The sequence below is a fragment of the Callithrix jacchus genome, chromosome 2 (assembly GCF_049354715.1).
Source record: "Callithrix jacchus isolate 240 chromosome 2, calJac240_pri, whole genome shotgun sequence".
NCBI classification, from domain to species: domain Eukaryota; kingdom Metazoa; phylum Chordata; class Mammalia; order Primates; family Cebidae; genus Callithrix; species Callithrix jacchus.
In genome coordinates, this window is record NC_133503.1 from 48,022,195 (window position 1) to 48,036,354 (window position 14,160).

Below are 14,160 nucleotides of genomic sequence, written 5' to 3' on the forward strand. Positions count from 1 at the left end.
AATGGACAATGCCTGACTGTAGACCAAAGTATAAATCTCTGGAGATCTGAGTTATACAGAACAATCTCGTCTTATAGATATCTGAAAACTGACTATAAAACATGCTCTTTTAAAACCCAATCCAACTGTGTTATGCATCACAAATTTGTTTTTTAATAATATTATCATTATTATCTAACCCTTACTAAGTACTTATCATTTGCCAGGTACTACACTAAGTGCTTTTCATTAATCATCGCATTTAATCCTTACCACAACTCTATGAGGTAAATTGTATCCATATCCTTATACACAAATAAGCAAACTAAGGTCAAGGGGGAAACACACAGAAAAACACTACCAGTCACTTTTGCCTAATGTCACACAACCTGGAAGGGCAAAAATGCCCACATCTCAGACTGTCTGGTTCCAAGGCCCTTGATCCTACTCCCTATGCTCTACAGCCTCCCTTTTGCTTCTTCTTTCCTTAGAGGATTCACACTAAATATATCTAAGGGACTAGATCTAAATATTTCCATTTTATTGATGAAGCAGTTGGGGCTGAGAAGCTGACACCACCCAAGTACTTTTGCCAGAGGTCAGAACTGAGGGCCTTTCCCTTCCCTACATCTCTGCAGGTGCCAATCAATACAAGTATGGCAAGAACCGAGCAGAGGAGGATGCCCGGAGGTATTTGGTAGAAAAAGAGAAGCTGGAGAAAGAGAAAGAGACGATTCGGACAGAGCTGATGGCACTGAGACAGGAGAAGAGGGAACTGAAGGAGGCCATTCGGAGCAGCCCAGGTACCTCTGTGGGTGTGGTCCTGAGCACCGATGGGTGGCCAGCTCATCCTTGGGCACAGTAAAGGGAGGTCTCTTGCACAGGTCACCTGGTTTTCTACCCAAGAGAAGTGGGTTTCTCTACTCCTCCTTCTTCTCTTCCTCCTCTTTCTTATCATCATCATCATCATCATCATTCCTCCTAAATAAAGGAAGTGCCATTAATTTAATAACTGTTTTGGAAAGATGAAAAAGCATCATAATAATGAGTGCACTTAATGTGGTAAGAAGTAAACTGATTTTAGAAATGTGAAGCACAGGCCGGACGCAGTGTTTCACGCTTGTAATCCCAGCACTTTGGAAGGCCAAGGCGGGTGGATCACGAGGTCAGGAGTTTGAGACCAGCTTGGCCAACACAGTGAAACCCTGTCTCTACTAAAAATACGTGGTGGCAGGCACCTGTAATCCCAGCTACTCAGAAGGCTGAAGCAAGAGAACCACTTGAACCCGGGAGGCGGAGTTTGCAGCGAGCCGAAATCACACCACTACACTCCAGCTGGGATACAGAGCTAGACTCCATCTCAAAAAAAAAGGCCAGGTACCATGGCTCGCACCTGTAATCCCAGCACTTTGGGAGGCCAAGGCAGGTGAATCACAAGGTCAAGAAATCAAGACCACCCTGGCCAACATGGTAAAACCCCATCTCTACTAAAAATACAAAAATTAGCCGGGCATGGTAGTGCGCTGTAGTCCCAGCTACATGGGAGACTGAGGCAGAAAAATTACTTGAACTCAGGAGGTGGAGGTTGCAGTGAGCCTAGGTGGCACCAATGCACCAGAGGTCAACAGAGCAAGACTCCATCTCTAAAAAAAGAAATAGGAAGCACAAAAGTGTGTCTTAGAATCAAGGAAATAAGAAATGTCATTCTGAACCCCACCTTCATTCATTCACAGATATGTGTGAGACATTGGTCCTGATGTAGGGAATGATGGACATGACACTTTCCCAGGATCCTCTTCTGAAACCCAGGGACCTCAGCAGCCCCTGTCTGCTCTGGGCTTCTCCACACCCTATTGTCTCCTGTGTTTCCTTTGCATTCTCTCTAGCTACAGTGTGACACATACTTTAAGCCTAAAGTTTCTCCACATGCTGGAGGGAGCAGAAGTCCTATTTCTGTAGAACATGTCCACAAACATGTAGCCCTATGAGAATCTGGTTAAGAAGAAACACCACAGTTCACAAAGCTGCAAAAAAGTTCAGGCGCTTGTGTGGCTGCCTATGGAGCCTACCTGTAGATTGCCTAAGACTCCATGAGCCTCAGATTGAGAACTTCTGGTTTAAAAGATTTGTTCTGTATAGCCAAAACCAGAATCAACAGGAGGAAGGCAGTCTGGCTTCCATATAAAGAAGAATCTTCTAAGAGTCAGAACCAGGATTTGGAGCAAGTTGACTACCCTTGTCCTGCTCAATTTTTTTCCCCTGTGGCTCTATCACTTTGTAACCTATCAGATTATTTATTACATTTATTATTTATTGTTTCACACACACACACACACACAGAGTGAGAGAGAGAGAGAGAGAGAGATAAACTCCATAAGGGCAAGGATTTTTGCCTGCTTTGTTCACTGATATAACTAGAGCCAAGGACAATGCCTGATACATGGTAAGCATGCATTAAATACATGGTGCATGATGAATATAAGGAATTCGGGAACCACCATCTTCCAGTAATTCACCAAAATGATGAACAACAAGGGAAAGAGGAGAGGCACTCAATATGTGTTCTCTAGACCTTTTAGAAAACATGAAGTTGTTCCTTTGGCCATGTTATTATATACAAATCTTTAAGAAAGGTGATATTGTAGACATCAAGGGAATAGGTGCTGTTCAAAAAGGAATGCCCCTCACGTGTTACCATGGCAAAGCTGGAAGAGTCTACAGTGTTGCCCAGCATACTGTTGGCATTGTTGTAAACAAACAAGGGCAAGATTCTTGCCAAGAGAATTAATGTGCATAGTGAGCACATAAGCACTCTAAGAGCCGAGATAACTTCCTGAAACGTGTGAAGGAAAATGATCAGAAAAAGAAAGAAGCCAAAGAGAAAGGTACCTGGGTTCAACTGAAGTGCCAGCCTGCTCACCAAGAGAAGCACACTTTGTGAGAACCAATGGGAGGGAGCCTGAGCTGCTGAAACCTATTCCCTATGAATTCACGGCATAATAGGTGTTAAAAAAAAAAAGACCTCTGGACTATAAAAAAAAAAAAAAAAGAATTCAACATTACTGGAAAACCCTCCAGTGCAGCCTCCCTCAGGGCAAAGAATAGAACTGATTTTTAAACCTGTTAAGACCCAACACAGCACTTAGCATGAGAAAGGTACTAATATAGGTTTGTTGGATTAAATTGAATAAGCAGGCTGGGTGCCATGGCTTACACTTGTAATCCTAGCACTTTGGAAGGCTGAGGCAGGACTGTTTGAGTGCAGGAGTTCGACACCAGCCTGAGCAACACAATGAGACCTTGTGTCTATTTTTTTTTTTTAAGAAAGAACAAAATTTTTTAAAAAAATTTAAAAATAAAAATAAATAAGCAGCAAAAGCCTACGGGAAACTCTGGTGTCTGTAAAGTACTGTGTTATGACTCTTGTTTACAAGTAACATAAACCAAAGCTAAACTGGCAGAGAAATGAAAAGAAGAAAGATGTAATTGGAAAACAGAGAGATCCGGTGTAGTGGGGTCCAGGGACTTAAATGATGTCACCAGGAAGCTTATTTCTTACACTTATGCTTCTCCCCTTGTGACTGCACAATGGTTGCACAGTGCTAGCCCTTACCCAGCCCTCCCAGCCAACCCAAGCAAAGAGAGCTTCTCTTCCACAAAAGCCTCTGGATTCACTCTGATTGGTCCCACTTTCATCCCTAATCCAGTCACTGTCACCAGAAGATGAGTTGTGATTATGGGGCAGACCTAAGTTATGTGCCAGACCCTTGAACCAGAAGTAGAGTCAGGCCCACCCAAACTATAGAGAATGATGGTGGGGGGTGGGGGGAAGTGTGGTGGCTCACACCTATAATCCCAGCACTTTGGGAGCCCAAGGCTGGCGGATTACTTGCAGTCAGCAGTTTGAGACTAGCCTGGCCAACATGGCAAAACTCCATCTCTATTAAAAATACAAAAATTAGCTGGGCATGCTGGTGTGCACCTGTACTCCCAGCTACTTGGGAGGCTGAGGCAGGAGGATCACTTGAACCCAGGAGGTGGAGGTTGCAGTGAGTCGAGATCACACCACTGTACTCCAGTCTGGGTGACAGAGTGAAAAATCCATCTAAAAAAAAAAAAAGAGAGAGAGAGAATGAGAGGGGGAAGGTGGTTTCCCAGTGAAAAATCAGAGTGCTATTTCCAGGATATGGTGAAATGGGTACCAAACATATAAAGACCACACCACCCAGCATGGAGTTGGAACCCCAAGCCCAGAGTCCATCTCTTTACCAAGACTGGGGGCTGGAAAGGCCCTCCAGGAGGGGCAGACAAAGGCCTGAGGCCCTGCCAGATTCCCTGACACTTCAGGTTAGGTTCAGCTGTTCCTTTTCAACGTCTCTTGATTCAGGAGCAAAATTAAAGGCTCTGGAAGAAGCCGTGGCCACCCTGGAAGCTGAGTGTCGGGCAAAGGAGGAGCGCCGGATTGACCTGGAGCTGAAGCTGGTGGCTGTGAAGGAGCGCTTGCAGCAGTCCCTGGCCGGGGGGCCGGCCCTGGGGCTCTCCATGAGCAGCAAGCCCAAGAGTGTGGTGAGTCCAGGGCCTTCCATGCCAGGGGCAGCTGCTCCTATATCCCTTCGGTCTCTACAGAGCTCTCCTTCATGATCATTCTTTGGAGGTAGGGGTTATGCCTATTTACACAGACAAGAAAATGAAGTCCAAAGAGGCGAAGGGCATGCCATGGGTACCACAGCTAGAAAGAGGACTCTTGGAGCAATTTATCTTGGTTTTCAGTCCTGTTCTTGTCTCCTCAGCAGCACTACCATTTGACTTTTTAACCCTGAAGGTGATCTTAGAAATGGCCTTGGGGTTATTGATAATGGTAGCCACCATATGTTGAATAACAAACATGTGTGATCCATTACTACAAGCATCTTAACTTGTATTATCTCACACAATCTTCATGGCAATCCTATGAGGTGTAGTATTATAGGGGTTACTGACAAACAAGGAAACTAAGGTTCAGAGACGTCAAATGACTGCTCAAGGTCACTCAATGAAGTGAAAGACAGGATTCCTAACCCAGGAAGTCTAACTCCAGAGCCCTGCTCCAGAGCCCTCTAGGGCAACATGGCAAAACCCTGTCTCTACAAAAAATACAACGGTTTCACATACCCTCTCCTAAGATCTCCAGGGTACCAGGCCGTGTCTTCAGGGCTCTGCATCCATTGTCTCTAATGCTCCCAGCAACTCTGTGAGAAGATACTCCCACCTGCAATGGGACTTTCTCAGAGTGAACTTCCCTGATCTCATCTACATCAGGGTTTCTCAACCTCAGCATACTGACATTTTGGACCAGTAATTCCTTTTTATAAGGGACTGTTCTATGCATCAGCAGGATGTTAGGGATGTTAAGGTCCCACCTAAGGATATCAAGTAGCATGTTAAGCAGCATCTCTAGCTTCTACTTACTGGTTGCCAGTAGCACCCCAACCTCCAATGACAACCAAAATATCTCCAGAAATTGCCAGATGTCCCCTGGGAGAGCAAAACTGACCCTAGTTGGTCTAAATTACCAACAGTTCCCTCTATTCTTCTTCCTTATAGCACTTAACCACAATTTGTGTGTATGCATGTGTGTATATATATTTGTGTCCTTGCTTGTCCAGTGTCTGTCTTCTCCACTAGATTGTATTTTTGTTAAGAATTGAACTACATCCATTTGATCATTAAATCCTTGCCCCTTTACAGAAAAACAGTAGGAGTACAAGAAATATTTGCCAAATGAATAAACGTTTTGCCTGCTTTTGGGTGAGGAAATTGAGACTCAAAGAGATGAAATAACTTGTCTGATAAGTATGACTTGTGGGAGGCCATATGTCATTATTATTGTTGTCCCAGGTCATGCTTCCTGGTCACACCACAGCTTATTGAGCCAGTGCTGTGTCTTACACCCCTATACTTCCTTTCCATGGGGTGTTTCCAACCTCATTGTATAGATGAAAAACATGACAGCCAAGGATAAACAACTTCCCAGAGTCAGAGGGCTGGTGGAGGAGCTAGAACTTCTTCATTCATCCCAGCTGCTTCCTCCCACCAGCATGGCCTAATATTCCCTAGTTGGTCTAAAGCACTTTTCCCTGTTTTGAATCCTTTTGACATTCTTTGGAGATAAAGAGAAGCCTTATCTAAATTCCTTGCAGGCTTAGCTGTTAAGATGTCACCCTTAAAAAAATTACATCCAGTAAGGTACTAACACTAAGCAATTATCTGGAAAATGTAGGGGGTAAAGGTAATTTCAAAAATGAGAAGGAATACAGGAGAGAGGTTAAGAGTCAGGCTGTGGGGCCAGGCATGGTAACTCACGCCTGTAATCCCAGCACTTTGGGAGGCTAAGACGGGTGGATCACTTGAGGCCAGCAGTTCTAAACCAGCCTGGCCAACATGGTGAAACCCCATCTCTATTAAAAATACAAAAATTAACTGGGTGTGGTGGCACATGCCTGTCCGAGCAACTCAGGTGGCTGAGGCATGAGAATCGCTTGAACCTGGGAGGCGGAGGTTTCAGTGAGCCGAGATCACACCACTGAACTCCAGCCTTGGCAAGAAAGCAAGACTCTGTGTCACAAAAAAAAGTAGGGCTATGGAATTGGAATCCTGGTTCTCACACTCACCAGCCATGTGACCTTGCACAGCAATTTGACCTTCCCCATTTCCTCACCTATAAAATGGAATGACTAATAATGGTACCTACTTCATAGGCTTATTGAAAAGCTAAAGGAGCTAATTCACACAATGCTTGGTACATAGTGAGGTTCAGTACTTGTAGTTGTCATTATCTGAAGGGCCTCAAGTATCTTCTCCTCTCACTTTGTTTAATGCTGTCATGTTTGCCAGGTGCCTTTTATTTTAAAGTTCCTCATGCAACTTGGCACATTAGCTCACACCTGTAATCCCAGCATTTTGGGAGGCCAAGGTGGGTGGATTGCTTGAGCCCAGGAGTTTGAGACCAGCCTAGACAACTTGGTGAAACTTTATCTCTACTAAAAATACAAAAATTAGCCAGGCACCGTGGCTCACACCTGTAATCCCTGAACTTTGGGATGCCAAGATGGTTGGATCATCTGAGGTCAGAAGTTTGAGACCAGTCTGGCCAACATGGTGAAATCCTGTCTCTACTAAAAATACAAAAATTAGCCAGGCATGGTGGTGCACACCTATAATCCCAGCTACTTGGGAGGCTGAGGTATAAGAATCGTTTGAACCCAGGAGGCAGAAGTTGCAGTGAGCCAAGCTCACACCACTGTGCTCCAGCCTGGTTGACAAAGAGACTGTCTCAAAAATAAAGTGTTCTCATGCTTTTGAAGGCAGGCTGGGTGTAGGCAGCCATCTCCAGATCTCACCTATCTAATTATTTCTTGCCATCAACAGGGAACTGCAAATAAACCCCAGAACAACGTTCCAGAGCAATCTCTGCCTGTCAACTGTGTTTCTGAGCTGAGGAAGAGGAGCCCATCCATCGTAGCCACCAACCAAGGAAGAGTGCTACAGAAAGCCAAGGTAGAGCAATAGTTGAGTTCATCAAAATCAGAGATCTGGTAGCTTCTGGTAGTTCTGTGGAACTTCAGATTCTGGTAGTTCTGTGGAACTTCACCCAAAACCAAAAAATCAATTAGTGAGAAAGGAAGAGAACTGCCAATAAATTTAGGCAATAAAACTCATGAACCTTCCTCAGAGGGAATAATCCTCAGATCTTATTCAGAACCTATTCACTCGTTGTTAACACATATTTCTAGCAAGCTCAATTGTCTGGTTTCTGAGCCTACAATGCATTTTGAGACAGGACAGGCCCCATTTCATAGATGAGGTAACTGAAAATTGAGGATGATGGGATTGCCCAGGGCCATGCATGGTATCATTGCAAAAGCAAGGAAGAAAACCCACCTCTTCCAATTCTAAGTCCATGGCTCCCTCAAGAATGCTGGTCCGCAATCCCTTCTGTGTGACTTAGGGGTCCGCTGTGTTTCAGAACTTTTTGGATTTTATAAAGGTAATATGGTACCTACACTAATATATGGTGAAAACCCCAACAGGTGGTATCATGTATGCAAACATGTTAGTAATTCTACAGTAAGACATAGGAATAGTTATAGCACATGGAGGGAATAAAGATTATAAACAGCCTCATATCAGGTCAGGTCAGGTTTTGCCACCAAATAAGTCTGTACCAAAACAGTAGAGAAATATTTTGGTTTCACACCTTTCTGGATTTCAGAATTGCAGATAAAGTGTGAACCTGTCCTGGTCCATTTTTTGCTGCTTATAACAGAATACCTTAACATGGATAATTTATTAAAAAAAAAACTATGTGTTTCTTAGAGTTTGGGAGGCTGAGAAGTCTCAGGTTGATGGGCCACATCTGGTGAGGACCATCTTGCTAGTGGGGACTCTTTTCAGAGTCTGGAGGTGACCTAGGGCATCACATGGTGAGGGGACCAAGCATGTTAGCTCAAGTCTCTCTCCCTCTTTTTATAAAACCACCAGTCCCACTCCCATGGTAACTCATTAATGCATTAACTCATGAATGGATTAATCCATTCATGAAGACAGAGCTATCATGACCCAATCACTTCTTAAAGGCTGCACCTCTCAATACTGTCACATTAGGGATTACATTTCAACATCAGTTTTGGAAGAGACAAACATTCAAATCATAGCAGGACCCAAAAAACAAATGCCTAGCACATCAGAGATGCTCAGGAAGCCTTTGCTAGACCTGTTTGGCAGCAGCACAGAGTATTTGAAAAATTGGTAGGAGATGACACTGGAAAGATAGTGTGATATAGAAGGACCTGAACTAAGAAATCCTAAGCTAAGAAATGTGGAAACTGATGACTTTTCCAGGAACAATCTCTTTTTTAAATATGAAAATATAAAATTCATCTTTATTAATTTAAAATTAAAGGGGGAGAATGGAATGATGGTTGCTAGAGGCTGAGGGCTGGGGAAACTGGGGAGATGTTGGTCAAAGGATACAAAGTTTCAGTTTTAAGATGACTAAGTTCTGGGGATTTAATATACAGTATTGTGACTACAGTTAACAATACCATATTGTATACTTGAAATCTGCTTTAAAAAGTAGCTTTTAAATGTTCTCACCACACACACACACACACACAAATGATAACTAGGTGTTAACTAAAGTTGACTGTGATAATCATTTCACAATACATCAAATCAAAACAAACAATAAAAGTTAAAAATTAGGAAAATAATAAAAAGGGGAACATCCTGTTTAAAGTAGTGGAAAAACTCCATTCATTCAAGAAACATATATTAACATCTGCTAAATGCTTGGCACTTTGCTAAACACTGTGAACATGTTCCTTCATCCATCTTTGCAATAACCAAGTAAAGTGAGCATTCTTAGCCCCATTTCATAGTGGAATAGACTGAAGTTTAAGTGGTAGATAAACCAGTAAACAAGACAGACAAGGTCTGGTTTTCAAGGAACTTCTAAGCCAGTGAAAGGAGACAGATAATACATAAGCACCCTGCTAATATAAGAAGATAATTCCAGAATATCCAGAAGATAATTCCAGTGATACATCTACAAAATATGTATGTGTATATATATGGAAAGGGACAGAGACTAGGGGCAGGATTGGAGCAATATACATAGTGGTCAGAAAGGGCCTCTCCTAGCAGTGACCCAAATGATAAGAAGGACTATCATGAGAAGATCTAGAGCAGAAACTTTCCAGCAAGAGACAGCAGGTCCAAAGGCTGTCAAGTGTGCCTGATGGCCAGGTGGAGGCCAGAGCAGCTGGAGCACAGAGAGGGAGTGTGAGCATGGAATTCCCCATTGAGGCAGGCAGCACCTGATCATGTATGGCCTGAAATTGCATATCATACTAGAATATATTTTAAAAGCAGCTGCTTATTAGCTTCATATCAACACTGCTTCGGGAATCGGCAAAATTTTGTCTAGGACCACACCAGCACTGACTTTTTAAATGAATGGTTTGGCCAGGCACAGTGTCTCACACCTGTAATCCTAGCACTTTGGGAGACCAAGGTGGGAGGATCGCTTGAGCCCAGGAATTCAAGATCAGCCTGGGCAACATGGTGAAACCTTGTGTCTACAAAAATACAAAAAAATTAGCCGGGTGTGATGGCACATGCTTGTAGTTCCAGCTGATCTGAAGGCTGAGGTGGGAGGATCATTTGAGCCCAGGGGAGGGGTGAGGCTGCAGTCATACTGCTGCACTCCAGCCTAGATGACACTAAGTGACACCCTGTCTCAAAAAACAAATAAAATAAAAAGCATGGCTCTATGTCTAGGCTGGAGCTGCATCCTCAAGTTGGAATTGACTTTCAGAGCCTGAGAGGGAAGAGACTTTATTCTTTCCAACAGTTAGTCAGTCATTCAAATATTTATTGAAGACCTACCATATGCCAGTCTTATTCTAGTTTCTGGTTACATAATAGGGAACCCAAAAATGTCCCTGGTCACATAGAGTTGGGAAGACAAGACTTTAAGTACCATACCTAAATAAAGAATGTGATGCCAGAGAAGATGAACCTTCCAAAGGGGTTTAAGCTCAGTGACAGCAAAGACCTTTTAGAGAAGGTAACACTTAAGCAGAGACCTGAATGGATGTGAGGTAGAGACCCATGCATGGGGCTGAGGGAAGGAAGATCCCAGCAGAGAGAAGAGCAAGTGTCAAGTCCCTGAAGTGAGAAAAAGCTTGATATATTTGAGGAACACCAAGAAGATCTAGGTGATTCCAGTGAAGAAAACAAAGGGTGAGCATTAGGAGTTGAGATCAGAGAAGTAAACAGTGAGGGGCCAGATCATCTAGACCAGAAGTCAGCAAACTTGTTCTGTAAAGGGCTAGAGAGTAAATATTTTAGGCTTTCTGAACCATGTGATCTGTTCCACAACCTCTCAACTCTGCCATTGTGGCATGAAAATAGCCATCAACAATATGTAAATGATGAGGAAAAGGGCTGTGTCTCAATAAAACTTAATTTACAGACACTAAAATTTGAATTTCATTTAATTTTCATGTGTCATGAGATAGTCATCTTCTTTTGATTTTTTTTTTCAAACATTTAGAAATAAGAAAATCATTCTTAGCTGATGGATGATATGAGAACAGGCAATAGGCCAGACTGCGCCCACAGACGATCATTTACCAGCCTTTTATTTAAAGCCTTACAGGCCACTGAGGAACCACAGAACTTGTTCTAACATAATGAATCTTGCTGTGATATGATGGAAGGTTTTGAGCAAAGGGTTTTGAATATGAATTACATTTTTTAAAGACCATTCAGGCAACTATGTTGAGAATGGATGAAGGGACAAGAAAGACCAGCATGGAGAAGTGACTTACTCAGGGCCACAGAGAGAGGGGGCTAGAACCCAATGCAACCTGGACAGCGGAGATCTTCATCTAACTAGGTGCCATGCAATGTCTTTATCCATCTCACACTAGACCATTCATCAAATTGATTTGTCTTGTCTTTCTGTGCTTCAGGAATGGGAAATGAAGAAGACCTAAGAAGAGGATAAGGATTTCATTCCAAAGGAAATACCAGCTTGTCCACCTGAGGAAGAAATGCTTTTTTCACAAGGAGACACCAAGAGAAGACTAGGAAGTAGCCCTCATTCTCCAGGGCACCAAAAAGACCAGGCTTTATTGTCTGCATGATTTTAGGGGATATGGGGAGGGAAGAAGTAGAAGGGAAGAGGGAAATTGAGAGCATCCTTATGACTTTAAAAGGGTGGAAATGAGGATGGAGGGAGACAGATGTCTGCACAGCGTAAAGGTTTTGTAGATGTCTTTGCCTTCCCTTCTGAAGAAGAAATGAAAGCACATGTGAATAACCCCTTCCATCCATTCACAGCATCATACTCCCAGTCCTTAAGGCAAAGGGAGGCAGCACTCAAGCATTGGTGGTGCAGTGAAAGAGACAAGACCTGATCATCCGATCACACTTGTGACAACTAGATTCATATTGGGCATTACTGACAACCACTGGGCAAGGCAAAGAGGTTGAACAATCAACATTATTCCTGCCTGCATACATGTGAACAAAATCTATAGAAGACATGCAAATTCTACAGTCATTCCTCATTTACTTTAGACAGAGTGCAGCTACTGGAATCTTTCAGATTTGAGTGTTTTAAAATCAGAGTTCTGAATACACAAAAGGAATGAAAAATGGAATAGCTGACATATTGTAAGCTCACAGTGATACTCAGTGACAGGAACACAGAGCTCTAATGTCCACAGGATGTTGTAGGGTAGGGTCTTTCAGTCAATCAGGTCCCTTACCTAACTTCTGATGCTGAGGCTCTTGGAGCTATGGGTTTAGAAATCCAAGAGGCAATATGTCTTTATTCTAATGAAGTCCTCATCTTGCACTCAGAGGCCCATTAGTCTGCCCTTCTATATATTAAGTAAAACCAAGAGAAATTAAGAGGATGATGGCTTATTTCTCTCACATGGGTGCTAAACCTTTTACAAACACTTGATACTTTTATAAGGGGAGTATGGACATCAAGTCCTGGGCAGTCTCCTTACTGTGCTACTCACTACTGTCTCAACACTCTAGGTACTTTCCGTGTCTGTCTTTAACACATTTCCTTCCAAAAAAGATATAACCACTTCTTAAAAGCCAGAGCTTAGCTCAAGAAGAAGGAAGGAAAATCTCAGAATAACCTTGGACACTTTGCTATAGAGTTTACATATTTAACCCATTTAAGGTTTTACAGACTTTAGCCTCACCCAAACTTTATCATCCTCTGAAGTAGCTGGAGACCACAGCAGGAAAAATAACCTGACCCAGTGATCACCCACTGACTAGTGGCAGAGCATAGGACTTAGGGGTTATAAGCCCAGATCCAGATAGGGCTAGGATTCAGCCCTGCCTCTGATAACCAGCTGGGTGACCTTGGGAAACTCACTTGACTGCTTTGATTCTTGTTTCCCTTATCTGTGAAATGGGATTAACAATTGTACTTTTCTCCCAAGATTTTTGGGAAGATTTAATAAGATAATACATAGTAGGCATCTTGCAGAGTGTTTGAGAAATAGGAAATGCTTAGTCAGTAGTGGCTCTCACTAGCCAGGCATCGTGGTACACACCTGTAGTCCCAGCTACTCAGGAGGCTGAGGCAGGGGGACCACTTGAGCCCAGGAGTTTGAGACTGTAGTGCACTATGATCATCCCTGTTCATCGCGACTGCACTCCAGCCTAAGCAAATAGCAAGACCCCATCTACTGAAAAAAAAAAGTGGCTCTTATTATTAGCTATATGAGAAATGTTGACTCACAAGCTTGTGTTCTTTCCACTGAGGAAGAAATTACTTTTACATGATAATTACAGCCACCAAACGCTAAAAGGTAACCAATACATAACTGAGAGTTTTCATCCAAATTCCACCTGTGTTTTCACAGTGAAAGGGGCTCACGTACTCTGGATTTTCAGTTTTTTTTTTTAAATGTGGATCCTGGAATGTCACCCAACACTCCAACTGTGTCTTCAGTGTCTGTCATACTCTTTCTTATGCAGTTACTTTGGGGTTAAGTGTCTTTTCTCACCAACAAATCTTGGACTCTGAGAGGAGTGGCTGTGGGTAATTAATAATTAAGATTTATCAAGCACTCACCATGTGTCAGGCACTGTGTCAGCCATGGCCAGCTTCACAGGCATGCAACCCGTGCAGTCACACAGGACCCCATGCTTAAAAGGGCCCTGTGCTTAGTTTAATGCTCTATTATTGCCTTCTTAATAATATTTAAACCCAGGGTTCTGCTTTTCCTCTTGCCCTTTAAACTACGTAGCCAGTCCTGGTGCTAACTCACCACTCTTCCAGGCACTATCCCTTTAGTCTTCACTAAAACCCTGAGATAAGTTATATTATCCCAGTTTTCACAGTTCAGGAAATGGAAGCCCAGCTAGGTCAGGTAATTTACCCAAGCTCACATAAGAAGTGGTGGAACCAGTACATGAAAATAAGAAGTCCAACCCTAGAACCCTTACTCTTAAAGCTCTATGTCATCCATTTATCTCTCTCCCCCTGTACTGCAACATTCAGAAGTACACTAGCACTTAATAAATAGATGAGTGAATGCGTGGGTGCAAGCAGCAACCTGGTGAACGTTGGGCAGCTAAGAGAAATGTAAGCAAAAT

The 14,160-nt window shown here is 43.0% G+C and overlaps 1 protein-coding gene across 5 annotated transcripts in view; it reads left to right on the plus strand.

Annotated features, from left to right (window-relative positions):
* AFAP1L1 (actin filament associated protein 1 like 1) overlaps positions 1 to 13,501 on the plus strand; it is a 69,979-nt gene extending 56,478 nt beyond the window's left edge. For all 5 annotated transcript variants that reach the window (XM_078362588.1, XM_035288220.3, XM_035288203.3 and 2 more), the window contains 4 exons: positions 618 to 782; positions 4,367 to 4,545; positions 7,387 to 7,515; positions 11,499 to 13,501. In XM_078362588.1, coding sequence (XP_078218714.1) covers positions 618 to 782; positions 4,367 to 4,545; positions 7,387 to 7,515; positions 11,499 to 11,522 — 497 coding nt within the window. In that variant the 3' untranslated portion in view covers positions 11,523 to 13,501. The remainder of the gene's footprint in view (positions 1 to 617; positions 783 to 4,366; positions 4,546 to 7,386; positions 7,516 to 11,498) is intronic.
* The last annotated feature ends 659 nt before the right edge of the window (positions 13,502 to 14,160 follow it).